The following is a 13,546-nucleotide window of genomic DNA, read 5'->3' on the forward strand; positions in this document are numbered from 1 at the left end:
TTTTATTGCATATGGTGCTAGCCAGCTAAGCACTTTGCCCTTGCCAAACACTGTTGCTTTCAAAGTGTAGGCTGTTTTTGGTTGTGGGAACTTGTGCTGCCGAGTCCTGGGTAGAAGCTATCATCATCACAGCCACTGCCCCGAGTAGCTTCTGGATGCATGTGTCCCCATACAGAACTGGCACCTTGCTAAAATCTAGGCCACGTGATAGTGACAAGGAGAATCTAAGAGACCCTGTTGCAGTTTTGGGTGGGTACTGCACGAAGGTACGATATATGGGTTTGGCTGCAGCCCGGTTTTCTCACTGCTGGACGAGCTCCTGTCGCTGGCGTGATCCGCGAGGCTGCGCCCTCTACCAGCCAGGCTTCTCTGCAGCCTCGCGGTGCTAGAAAGGTGCAGAAGCGCCGGGCTGTGCAGCATTACTAGTGGCCCGGGACGCGCGTGTCTCCCGAGTGCCCCGAGGAGCCTCCGGCAGCTCTGCCCTCCGCAGGGGCACACCGGGCCGCAAACGGAGGGCGGGGGGGCGCCAGGGACAGCCCCCAGGTACCTTCCCCTGCCTGGGCTGGGCTCCGACGGCCGCTGCAGCCCCCGCTTAACCGCACCGGGCCGTCCCGCTGCTGCGCAGTGCGGCCCCCACGACCGCCATTACACGGTGATCCCGCCCCGCCGTCTGTCCGCCGCGCTTTACGGCAGCGCGGTAGTGTCGCGCGGGGCTGTGCGGCGCCGTGCCCGGACGGAGGAGGTCACCGAGCGGCGGCGGCGGGGCCGCGGCTCCGGCTCCGGCTCCGGCTCTGGCTCCAGCATGTGGCGGGTGTTGGCGCGACGCGTAGCCCGGGGCGCGGCGGGAGCTCCTGGTCTGGTGCGGAGCTGCCGAACGTTCAGCGCCGCTGGGGCCGGCCGCGGCGCGGCGGTGGGAGCCGGGGCTGTGCCGGTGGGCCGCGGGCCAGCGTGGGGCGGCCCCGTGCACCGGCCTGGCGGGCTCCTGCTGCCTCCTGCCTGGCCCCGGCTCGTCCCGTGCCGCTGCTGCAGTCTTCCGGCACACCAGAAGGTGAGAGGCTCCCCGCCCCCCCCCCTCCCCCGGGCAGTCTGGGGGCTGGGTGCCCTCCACACCCGCTGGTGATCGTGTCCCTGTAGCCACTGGGGTCCCCCCAGAGGACGGACTCGTGTGTCCCGTCCCGTCCGTCCGTCCGTGTCCCCCGCCTCGGAGGCAGCCCCTTCATTTTCTGTCCTCAGGTCTTGCTTTCCCTCACTGGGCAGCTCGGTTTGCCCTGGGGAACTGCAGCTCTTCTCTCCCCCCTCCCACGGTTCTCATACCCTGCCCCAAGTCCTTGTACCATCATCGGGTACCACCTCCTTCACCACTAGTCCTTTTTCCCTGTATCTTTCTTGGTCCCTTAGCATAACTTCTCCCTTTCTTGGTCAGTCCCATCTCAGCACCCCAGCATTGGTTCACCCTGGGCTCTTACCAGCAGGTTGGAGGCAATCCTGACCTGCTGGGGATTTGCAGACAGGCTCTCCTTTGTGTCCACCTGTCCCAGCCTGTGCCGAGGATCTGTCTCTGCCCTGTGTGCAGGGTTCGGGGCTGTCTGGGTTGTAATGCTGCCCTATTCTTCACAGGTGGCCTTGCCAGCTCTGTCCCCCACGATGCAGATGGGCACCATTGCACGCTGGGAAAAGAAGGAGGGTGACAAGATCGGTGAAGGGGAGCTCATAGCAGAGGTATCCTGGGGGCACAGGCTGTGCTGCGTTTCTAATGAGCTGCATGTGCATCCTGGGTTCTGCCCCTGGTTGCCCTCACTTGAACACAGATCTTGGGTTCAAGATCACAGATCCCAAGAGATGCTGTTGGGAATGAGTGGCTAACAGCCTTTCAAAGCTGGTTGCTGCTTTTCCTTTTTCTGAGTAGGAGCAGCACCTAACTCTTTGAGACCATACTTTGCTAGAGCTAGTGCCACAGGGTAACTTTTCCAGAACTGTGTGTATTGTGACCCTGTGCTATCAGACTGGAAGGCTCTGAGCTCACTGGTCTTTTCCATTGCTTTAATTATATCCTTTTCTCTCTCAAAGGTGGAGACAGACAAAGCAACAGTTGGCTTTGAGAGCTTGGAGGAATGCTACTTGGCCAAGATCCTGGTGCCAGAAGGAACAAGAGATGTTCCTATCGGGGCCATAATATGTATCACAGTAGAAAAGTATGTATTTTTCTAATCCTTGAGTTGAATTTTCTTTCTTGGGGCTTCCTGGGTGCCTTGTGTGAAAGGCTTAGAGACATTCATCTGACTGGTTTTGCGGTTCTTTGTTTCCTTCTAGGCCTGAATATGTTGATGCCTTTAAAAATTATACTCTGGATTCTGCAGCGTCTGCCCCCCCTGCAGCCTCGGTGCCTCCCCCTCAAGCTGCAGCTCCCTCACCACCAACTCAGCCTTCTCCTCAGGCTCCTGGCAGCTCTTATCCTCCTCATATGCAGGTAAGAGAGCATTGCTGAAGAATTAAGGCTTGTTGTACTCTTTTTTTCTGTCTTTGCCATTGCTAGCTCTAGGGCATTTTGTTGTAAATACTGTCTGGAGTGGGAAGTTATTAGCTATAAATGCAGGAGTGTGTGCTACTTGAATTATTGCATGCTTAAAGCAGGTGTTTGGGGAGGCCCCAGAAAGCTTTTTTAAAGAAAATAATTTTAGCATCCCAGCTGCTTGTAGAGGAAAGACTTATCTCTCCAGGATTGTTACACAGTCTAGAAAAACCTGCTACATTTGCATTATTTAGATAGTTCTGTATAAAAAGACCTTGTGCTAAGTGTGAATAAGCTCTGAAGGCCCTGCTTACATCTCAGAGCAGAACTCAAGTGTGTGATACTCTGATGAACACACAGATGTGTTTGTGGGTGACTAATAACGAGTGTATTTGTGGATAATCTTTTTACCTTGCTGAGATATTGAACTGTACATCCACTGTTGTTATATTTGAGCACTTTGTAGCAGGGTATTTCTGTGACATTCCTTTGAAAAAGAGAGTTTGAAATACTAAACCTCATTCCACAGATGATACATGTGGGAACTGATTTGTCTGAGATGTTATACAAAGTCAGTAATTGAACAAAGAACTAATTAAAGGCTTCTTAATCTGACTTGTGTTTTAGCTACTGAACTTGCTTGCTTCCCACTGCTTGCCTTATCTGTCCAGTTTTGCTCTGAAGCTGTACTCACGTGTGCTGTATTTGTTGCACAGCAATATGCATGTGCAAACCTACAGCATCTTTTGAGTGCTTATTGCGAAAACAAGTCTGTATAGCTTTTAAAGGGGCCAAACCTGTTTGTCACAAACAAAGCGACTTGCTTCAGTCTTCCTTTTAGCCTTGCAGATAGCAGCTGCAAGACACTCCCAATGGGATGGTGGTAATAATTATTTTGATATATAGATTTCTTGCTCTTTGCTTTTGTTTTCTTTCTTGCTTAGGCCTTGATAAAAGAAGCCAAACTAACAATATGGGACAGCACTGTGCTTTGCTGTAATGGAGCCAGATCTAGGAGTGCATTAAAGGCTGGCTACTTCTTTAGGTTGGCATCATTTAGTCAGGAGTTAAAACTGTGTTCCTGTTCCTCTTCCTTTTGAATTACCAGAATCTGATTCTCTTGTATTCTCTGGCTTCACAGGTCACTCTCCCTGCCCTGTCACCTACCATGACAATGGGCACAGTGCAGAGATGGGAGAAGAAGGTCGGGGAGAAGCTGAATGAGGGAGACTTACTGGCAGAAATTGAGACAGATAAAGCCACAATAGGTGAGTCAACTCCGAAGCCAAGAATGGATGAGGTGCCCTTAAAAGGGGAGGATCCAGAGTAGCCTCTGTGCCAACTGTCTCCTAGCTGCTCAGGACGTGAAGCTGTGGGGCAACTAAAACAAGTTTTGTTAACTTCTCATTCCATTGGAGAGCTAAAAATCGGAGCTCCTAAAAACACTTCTATTTCTTCAACAAGTCCTTCTTAGTAATGTACAGTGCGTGAAGATGTTTCCCTACTAGTTGCACTGAAAAGGATTCTTTTGCCTACTAAATGTAGGGTAGGGCTTTAGCTACTGAAGTCTTCAGAAGCAGCGTTTAGAGGAACTCTTCAGCTGCATCAGGCACCAAACCAGTTTTGTTTCTTTCCCTTACAGGCTTTGAAGTGCAGGAGGAAGGCTACTTGGCAAAAATCTTGGTGCCTGAAGGAACAAGAGATGTGCCATTAGGAACAGCTCTCTGCATCATTGTGGAGAAAGAGTCCGATATTCCAGCCTTTGCTGACTACCAAGACACTGCAGTAACTGACATGAAGGCACAAGCTCCTCCTCCTCCTCCTCCACTAGTAAGGACCATTCTTAGCATGTGAGAGAAGTTACGGGAACTATTAAGAGGTCTGATCTGAACTTTCTGCTGGTTTGACAGTGTGAAGCTCTGGCTCCAACAATAATAGTTATTATGATTCTGTAAATGTAAGGCTAACACGTGTTGGTGATAAGTGACGTAAGAAGTGATTGCTAGTTTGCCCTCCAAAAACTGGAGCAGATAGTCATTCATTATGATCTCTTCTCCAGCCTGTTGCTTGTGCCAGTTCTAATGCCTCATCCTTGAAAACTGGGAGCATAAATTATTTATTTCACCTTTTTTTTGGTGTATAGTTCAGCAGCTTGGTTGGCCTCTTTCCCAGGAAGTTTCTAATTTTAATTTCTGGCATTGGGAAACACTCTGAATCTGAAAATTCTTTCAGACTAGTGACTATTTTTGCTATTCTACTGACTGGTAATTAGATGGTCCTGTTCTTTTACTGTACCTTCAAAGCTTTTGCTGAATGATCCTGAAGCTAATGGCTTTGAATTTTCTGTTAAGATGGTGGCAACTCCTGCTGCTGCTCCTCCTCCCCAGCCTGCTGTTCCTTCCACTCCAGCAGTCCCCACAGCTGGGCCACCTCCCCGGAAAGGAAGGATCCTGGTTAGTCCCCTGGCAAAGAAAATGGCAGCAGAAAAAGGAATTGACCTTGCCCAAGTAAAAGGTAGGTTGCCGTTCTGCTTCCTTACTCTCACTATCAAGTGTCTGTCCCTCTAGGTACATACTTGCCTATTCTTTTCTCGGGAAAATCCTGACTGTGCAGCTGTCCTCACCAGAGGTTGTGTTAAGTAACTTCTCTCTGTTGAATAAAACTAGTACCTTTAGAATCAATGCCCTGTTGCAAATAATTGAAATCCTCTTATGTTTTTCTTTGACCCTTTTAGGTACTGGACCAGATGGTAGAATCACAAAGAAAGACGTGGAGTCATTTGTGCCACCAAAGGTTGCTCCAGTGAGTAGGCTTGAGATCTGTAAAATATCTGTTGGATCTTTTATTACAGTGATGAAAATGCTCTGTAGAGATGCAATTACTATATGGAACTGTTATTGCCGGATTGTTTGGGTTATGACGCGGTATGTGCTATGGTGACTGTTAGTTTGTAAAGCTTAACCTGTCAGAAACATGGATGAAGTTTTCTTCCTTTACTTGTCCCTTTGGTATTTCACTGAGAAAAACAGTGTGCTCCCAGCCCTTCATTTGGTTGCTACATTGTTATGGATTGAGTTAAGCCCAGTCCCAGCTGATCTAGCATTGCTGGAAAGAAGCAACTAGAATGAAAGCCAGACTTACGAACCAACAGCCTGCTGTCACTGTTGCCACAAATCTGTTCTTAAACCATTGCTTGTCTTTTATATGAGATGATGGAAGTGTTGCTTTGTGTACTGCTGGAAGGGACGTGGCTGAGTGCCCTCTAGCATACCCCTCTGCTGTATGTAAAAGAACCATTTAGCACAACTTAATATTCTGGGAGCTTCATAGCAATGTGTATCAGTGTTGCATTTCTAAATCACTCAAGTACTACATTTAGTAATGGAATATAGGACTTATAAAGAATCTAGTAGGTACTGGAGAGGTGAGGCTAGAGAGTAGAAATATCTGCTGCTCTTAAGCAAGAGGCAACTTAGCCTCAGCGCTTGTCCCACATACTGAATTACTCTGTAAAATTGATATTTGGATAGTACTGTGAATTATGCTGTCTTTCTGTGATTGCAGGCTCCAGCACTAGAGGCAGTTCCTGCCGCTGCTGCAGTTGCAGCAGCACCAGTGGGGACCTTCACAGATATCCCTATCAGCAACATTCGCAGGGTAAGAAGATTTTATTCTTTTCTGAGATAATTATTTGCAGTCATGAATTTTCCAAACTGATTTATTTTCATCACTTCTGTTGTATACCTGCAGGTCATTGCTCAGCGGTTGATGCAGTCTAAACAAACAATACCTCACTACTACCTTTCTGTTGATATAAACATGGGAGAAGTACTGGTGCTAAGGAAAGAACTCAATCAGGTAAAGCATTTAGGCATGGTGAGAGTGTGTGTGGGGAGAAAGCTGCATTCTCTCACAGGTTTGCCCACCCTGCTTTTTGGTGATATGCCATTTTGGTTTGGAAAAAAGTCTTTTCAGTGCCTTTTCTACCCGTTGTGGATCAGTTCGGGATTGTCTGTGACAGAATGAGACTTTTTACCCAGGTACTGTGCACTGATTTCTGACTCTCCTAAGAGGGCCACTTTGTACTCTGCTTGGTGTTCAATTCTTCCAGCTGGAAAGTAGGGCAAAAGGATAAAAAGGTTTTTAAGAGCAAAAAGGGTAGAAAGTTTAAGCAAAATAATAATGCTAAGCCAAGTTTGGGGAAAAACAGTCATTAAAAAAGATTGTACCTTCTTAAATTATGAAGGAGATGTATTCATCTCCTTAATTATCTTGGCACTTCAAATACTTACGCTTACAAGCAGTGTGATTTTTTTCTAACATTTTCTCTAAACAGGGCTGCATGGCAGTGACTACCCAAGTTAATTGAGGTAATGTGTAAAAGACAAACTGACACCTCAAATCTCTTTATTTACAGGAGGTCTCGGATAACATTAAGCTTTCTGTCAATGACTTCATAATTAAAGCTTCTGCTCTGGCATGCTTGAAGGTGCCTGAGGCAAATTCTTCATGGATGGACACAGTTATTAGGCAGTAAGTTTATGGTACGGTCGAAGCCAGAAGCTTTCTTTGTTCAGTAGAGAGTTCATGGCAAAATAGCAGACCTTCTGCTGGGATTTTGAGGAGGGAGGGTAACAGCTATAATGCAAAGGTTGAGAGGCTTTTGTTAAAGTGCAAGAACCTTGCGTTTAAGGCTAGTGTGCAAGGTGAAATAATTGTTGCAAAACTAATATTAATTTAGAGTTACCTGAATAGTTCTGAAATTTTTTTTTGTTATCTTGCTAGACTAACTGGCATCTCCTTTGTGTCTTGCAGAAATCACGTAGTGGATGTTAGCGTTGCAGTTAGTACTCCTGCGGGGCTTATAACCCCTATTGTGTTTAATGCACATATAAAGGGCCTGGCTTCCATTAGTAAGGATGTGGTTTCTTTGGCAACTAAAGCCCGAGAAGGTAAACTTCAGCCTCATGAATTCCAGGTGAGAAACTCGGATTGCTGTTAAACATTGCTGCCCTTGACTTCTGTTCAGAAGCCCTGTTTAGAATGATCAAAGCCTATTTTGTGATGTTTCAGCCATATTCATTAATATTCCATATGAAACAGCTTTTGTGAATTTGACTATGAATGTGTTTTTCATGTAGGGTGGTACTTTCACAATTTCCAATTTAGGAATGTATGGGATTAAGAATTTCTCTGCCATAATCAATCCACCTCAGGCCTGCATCCTTGCAGTTGGTGCCTCAGAGAAAAGGCTAGTGCCAGCTGATAATGAGAAAGGGTAAGTATTCATCTGATTCTGCATATATTGAGCTTCTGCATTCAAACTTTTAAATAAGGGCTAGTTTTCTAACACTTCCATTAATTAGATTATCATTTAAAATAAAATTAATTGTTGACATACTGCTTTCAGTACCTTCTGAAGTAGTACAGTGAGATCTTGTATAAAAGGGTCACACAGGTGTCAAAGAGAAATGCAGTGACTGATGAATGATCTGCCATACATTTATTCTTGGAACTTCTTTGCAAGTTAAGGAAAGGCTGTTTCTTTCTTTGAGGGATAGGGTTAAGCTGTGGAAAAGAGTCTGGGATCCACAGCAGTTTAGGCACCTGTGCCTCTAACAACTTGCTTAAATTTGCATTTAAAGAAAACCTAAGGGATGGATTATAATTCAAATGTCCTGTATATAGTATTGCCTTGCTTGGAGCTGGAACTAGTATAGACCCAGGAGAGTGTTTTGGATTATTTAAAATTGTTAACAGTCCTAGGTATCTGTCACTGACACATGGGGAAACTGGAGGTTACTGGGTAAAATGGCTCTTTTTCTTTGATCGTGTGGGGCTGTTCTTGTGATACCAAGAAAGATGAGCTTCCTGTCCTAAAGGGAACACACAAATGTGTTTCTTAATTGTAGAAAAGGAATGAATATGATCTGCTCTCCAATGTAATCTTTTCTAGAAGTCACAGGGAGAAACATTTGTTACCAAGCACCAACTGCTATTGCTGGTTCTCTGATAAAAGTTTTTTGCTTTGTTAGTGGCACCAACTTGGCACTGACTTGCAGAGGATTGTGTTAACCTTTTTTTTTTCTTTTTTTTTTCTTTTAGATTTGATGTGGCCAGTGTGATGTCCGTTACACTTAGCTGTGACCATCGTGTTGTAGATGGAGCAGTTGGAGCACAGTGGCTTGCTGAATTCAAGAATTTCCTTGAAAAGCCAGTAACCATGCTGCTATAATTTAACCATGCAAGCAAAATTTTCCTGGGTCACAATGTTTTGTTTTAAACAACCTATTTAGACTTTAGTGTTCAGACTTATTAAAAGAGTTCCTTTTTTATTTTAAATACATATTATATTATCTGGTAATGTTATTACCAGTCTGTACAGAAAAAGTTTGCAAAAGTGCTTTTCAGAGCAATATTACAACTATACTGTATTTTTATACAGTTAGTTAACTTGCAAACTCTTCCAAAACAGAGTTAAGCATCCCAGATTTAAAGATTTAAAAATTATCTAGGCAGTATGCATACTGCCAATTTCATGACCTCAGTGTTCTCAGAAATTTGAATTATAAACATCTCTTCACAGGAGTTCAGCTGAAACGTACACGTTAGTAGAAGGTAAATTCCCTTATTATCCTGTTCTCCTGCTGGGGTGGGTGAGTATGACATGCACTAAGGGACTGAAGCGCCTGGGAGTAGTTTCTCAAAGGCCAAGTGCTAGCATTCCAAATCTCTCTTGGAATTTGGCACTGGTCTGGACCTTCTCAGCTGTGTGATCCCTTTTGAGCACTTTAAGGTGAAAGAGCACTGATACCTGTGGGGTCACAGCTCTCAGATACCACAGGGAATGTGCTGTCTCCTTGTGGATTTTCACTTACATGTGCTTTTTGTATGAAAATGTTTGCTATTCCTCTTGCTAAGTTAATATCAGACTATGATGCCATGGAAGTAACTGTTTTGCAGAATGTTCAAGAGAATCTGTGTGTTGGAACCCAATATAGGCAAATCACACACACTAATAATCCCATCAGTGGATATTAATCATGTGATGACTCAAATGTTTGAAAATTTTTTTTCAGGCATTCTTACATAGGAAGGTCTGAGTTAGTCACTGGTACTGTGGTTTTTCCCTGAATTGTCTACGTTGTCCCAGCCTCAGTAAGCTGCAGAATGTGCTATCCATGTATATATTGTATGTAAAATGCTTCAATAGTTTGTTGGACTTGTGTCCAGTTACCCCAGTCATTGTATCCTGAAAGGGGTGCAGTGCTGACCATTCTTGAATTCCACTTTCCACATGGAAACGTTAATGTAAAAAGGATGACTGTTTAGTAATTACAAAGTGACCAGGAGAATTAAACAGGGGGGAGAAGTTTTAAAAAAAGAAAGAAAAAGCTGATCTGTTATTCTGTATATTGCATTAAGTACTGTCTCCTGTAAAGTTACACAAAATTCACTAAAGATATTGAAAGAAAATACTGTGGAAATTAAATATTTTTGTGGGAACTATTTAATGTCTGGTTACTGTGATACCTGGTTTTCATGCCTGGCTTAAGCAAAAAGTGCATTAAGGTTTTGGTTTTTCTTTAATGATCTAAAATATCTTGGTTCCAGACTTGCTCTAGTGAACCTACATTCTATTAAACATTTGGAATTGACAACTACTAAAACCTGTTCCAGTGCTTTTCTGTTCAGTTGTGTGTGGCTTACTGTGCTGCTATAGCACAATCAGAGCTGTTTAGCCTTTCAGTCTGATAGTGAAACTCACCCTATTAACCTTAAATTGTAATCACAGATGTTCCAAAATAATACATATATCACTGTCATGCAGCAGTGAACTTTAATCTTCCTGGCTTCCTTGCTGCAGTGTTTACCAGAACCTCAAATTCCGGCTACAAAGACCTTTCACTTTCTTCTTGCAGTAAGAACACTAAATAGTTTATCCTATGGAAACGCTTTCTGAATGACTGTCAGACTTCGAAACACTTGCAACTCAAAAAATCCTATCCAGTGCGTGTGTTTGCTAGCTTCGCACTGAGCGTTCCTGAGCTTTGAATCTCTATGTGCTGTTTTGAATAGTACAGAATAGGTCTGTTGTTTTATGGTCTCATTTGGAGATTACCAAACTGGTAAGAAGTGACGTCAAGCATATTCAGTAACTGAAAAGACTACCCAGCCTATTCCAGTTAAGATCAGCAGGAATTGTCCTAAAGAGAACAGCAACAGCATGCAGGGCAACTTGTGGAACTGTATGACACACCTCTGCTGGTTGTTCCAATGTTAAATACACGAGAGATGCTCTAACCATGTGAATCCAGTAATTGGTTTATTTACCAAAAGACTTCACAACTCTTACTGCTGTACCTTAAGGCAAAATGAATGATGTAGCAAAGCATGTATGCATTTATGGTTCTTTACTACAGCTGTTAACATATTCAGGTACTCCTTGAATATTTATAATCTTTACTTATTTTTTACCTAAGTTTGGTGGTGCTAGTATTCCTCCAGATGTCCTTTTCTACACGCGTCTTCTGAAGGCATTTGAGGTATTCACCCCTGAAGATTAGAAGGTCAATAAAAAGAAACCAACTCATCACCATCTAAAAGTTAGGATTCTCATTCTAGGCTTTTGTTTTGTTCTGTCATCTGTGAACATGAACTGGACAGAATGCAGTCTTTAAGGATCAGGCTTGGCAACTGGCACTGTGATAAACAATACCCGTTTTCCTTTGTTAAATACTGCTGTAGTTGTTTCTTCATCCACCAATTCTGGCAGATCTAGTTGTAATTTATATTTTTCAGGGACTTCAATGATTATGTCATCCTAAACCAAGAAAATGAAAATATTTAATGAACTATTTGACAGCAAATTAGCAGTGAGAATTTCTAGGAACTGGAGGCTAGACAGAAAATGCAAGGTTATTCTTTCTGCTCTCTTACCTTTGAAATCTGCAAATCACACTCGGAAACAGAGCTAACCTTAGGCAATTCAATTTTTAGTTCAAATTTGAGTGGTTTCTTGTTTGTATCCTTCACGGTGATCATTTCATAGACAGGGGTACTTAGCTTCTCTGGCATTTCAGTACTGCTAACTTCTTCTATCAGATGTCCTTTAGAGTGTGTCACGTTTTCATCCTTCAGCAACACAGGAACATTGCTGCAGTCCTCAGCTTCCATAGTGTGTAGCAGCTGATCAAGTGTCAGTTCTTTGAAGAAAAATAAGTTTTTCACATGTATCACTCAGTTACCAAGAACTGTAATGTTATGCCACTTGACAAATATATCACGAAAGTTTTAACTGTAATGAATTGTAATTAGCAATTTTGTCAGCTGAAGACTGTTACTGGCAGATTCTCTTTTGCCCATGATTTGGTTTTATTGCCAACGGGTTAAAAGTTCTTGTTTTCAGACTACTAGTTAGAGCAGCAACCCCTTTTACTCAGATTAGCACAAAAGAAACTTAGCACCTCAAAGGATCAAACCCTAGCAGAGTTCCCGTGTCTAGTGGATACAGGAAAAAGGGAATTTGCTGTTCCAGTGTCACTACAGCTTCTCACTTGTAAAACACCGGAGATGAATGCAGACAGGCCAGCAGGGTTAAACTAACATCTGGTATGAATACTGCTGCCTTATTCTGAATTCTTAGAGAGAAGCATTTGGTTTATGCTTCTGGCAAGAACTGGGGTGAGAGAGATGAGACTTCAGTAAGTTTGTTGGAGTTTCTGATGGAGAAACCTCAAAGAAAAGTGACAGCAGGTCTCTACGTACCCTTCTTTGTGTTCTGACTGAAATATGGAGTTGGTATCTGCCTTCCTTTCAGACGTTGCTGCATCATTTCCAGGCTTCCTTTCAGTTTGAATGATTCAACAGTGTACAAATCAGAAAGGATAAGGTTGCATCGTTCCTCAACGAATTTAAGTGTCAAATGGATCAAGTGCTCCATTTTTTCCGGGTTTTCTTCTCCCCTCTGAAGAACATCTGGGTTATATGCAATATCTATAATGCTGTAAAGGTCTATAAAAATAAGTTACTTGTCAGAATCATTGCTATGTACCATGTGCCAGCGTTCTTTATAATCACTTGATTTAAAAGGAAAGGAAATGAATTTGTGGCTTCTGGGCAGAGAGCTAATTCTGTCATCCTCCTCTAGAGTTGACACCTCTCCATGTGCTGAACCAGCAGTCTGTGTTCAAGGACAAGCGTGGGAACACAGTCCAAGTGAACGTGACTATACGTGGTCAAAGAGATTCCTAGTACTCTTCAGGATTTAGATGCGTGCAACTCGCGTTTCTTCACTATTTGGGTGGGTTTTTTTGTTCAAAAGGGAAAGATTCATTTAGAGTCCTGTTGGGATATGCCTGTCGCACCCTTGCCCCCCCCCTCCCCCCCCGGGCTAAGAGCTGGCCACGGCGTGGCACCACCCTCTGTGACAGCGAGAGTCTGCGTCTGATTGCCACGCAGTGGACTACTGCAGCAACAAATGCATCCGGGGCGAAGCGCAACTCCTTCGGGACGTTACCTCCTTCACCAGATACTTCTTCCAGCGGCCCCGCACTGACAGGAGTGGGGTCAGTGGGGGCCTTGGGCGCCGGCACCCTTTTCCAGCCGCAGACGTTGATGAACAGCGGCCTCCCGACGACTCCCTGCAAGAAGCCGAGCCGCGGCTGAGCGCTCCGCCCGCGCCGCCCCCCTCCGGCCCCGCACTCGGCCCTCGTTACCCGCCGCAGCGCCCGGGCGGGAGGCCGAACGCCAAACCCCGCGCAACCCACCGTGGGACGGGCCCGCAGGCACAGGTGAGGCTCCGGCGGGGCGCAGAGCCGCTCGGCCTCGGCACGCTGCTGCCGCTGGAACCGACGGTAGGCTTGGGGCTCGTTCTCCGCCATCTCGTCCAGCAGCGACCAGAGCTGTGAGGCCAGCGCCGCGCCCGCCATGGCGACCACCGTCGCCTAGCGACGGAGCGACCGGAAGGGCCACGCTCTGCGGGTCCGTTCGCCTTTCCCGTCCTCCTCCTGCTTCCGCTCGAGCCGGCCCCGCAAC

General features: G+C 45.0%; 3 protein-coding genes across 3 annotated transcripts in view; 2 read left to right on the plus strand and 1 right to left on the minus strand.

Annotated features, from left to right (window-relative positions):
* Positions 1 to 802: 802 nt before the first annotated feature.
* DLAT (dihydrolipoamide S-acetyltransferase) lies at positions 803 to 10,018 on the plus strand. The gene is made up of 14 exons (XM_010575008.1): positions 803 to 1,048; positions 1,618 to 1,719; positions 2,068 to 2,192; positions 2,311 to 2,467; positions 3,651 to 3,777; positions 4,152 to 4,339; positions 4,861 to 5,023; positions 5,244 to 5,311; positions 6,074 to 6,166; positions 6,260 to 6,367; positions 6,927 to 7,042; positions 7,325 to 7,487; positions 7,651 to 7,787; positions 8,615 to 10,018. The coding sequence occupies exons 1-14, from the start codon at positions 803 to 805 to the stop codon at positions 8,742 to 8,744; spliced, it is 1,923 nt and encodes a 640-aa protein (XP_010573310.1). The 3' UTR covers positions 8,745 to 10,018.
* Positions 10,019 to 10,530: 512 nt separating this feature from the next.
* Positions 10,531 to 13,445, minus strand: PIH1D2 (PIH1 domain containing 2). Its single transcript, XM_010575014.1, has 5 exons — positions 13,279 to 13,445; positions 13,029 to 13,152; positions 12,278 to 12,523; positions 11,450 to 11,715; positions 10,531 to 11,333 (listed from the first exon to the last, which is right to left on the minus strand). The coding sequence occupies exons 1-5, from the start codon at positions 13,438 to 13,440 to the stop codon at positions 11,187 to 11,189; spliced, it is 945 nt and encodes a 314-aa protein (XP_010573316.1). The 5' UTR covers positions 13,441 to 13,445; the 3' UTR covers positions 10,531 to 11,186.
* LOC104836407 (chromosome unknown open reading frame, human C11orf57) overlaps positions 13,282 to 13,546 on the plus strand; it is a 6,819-nt gene continuing 6,554 nt past the window's right edge. Inside the window, exon 1 of the mRNA XM_010575010.1 lies at positions 13,282 to 13,302. The gene's annotated coding sequence lies outside the window, so the exon portion shown is untranslated. The remainder of the gene's footprint in view (positions 13,303 to 13,546) is intronic.

The sequence above is a fragment of the Haliaeetus leucocephalus genome, unplaced genomic scaffold (genome assembly GCF_000737465.1).
Source record: "Haliaeetus leucocephalus isolate CR32 unplaced genomic scaffold, Haliaeetus_leucocephalus-4.0 Scaffold450, whole genome shotgun sequence".
NCBI lineage: Eukaryota > Metazoa > Chordata > Aves > Accipitriformes > Accipitridae > Haliaeetus > Haliaeetus leucocephalus.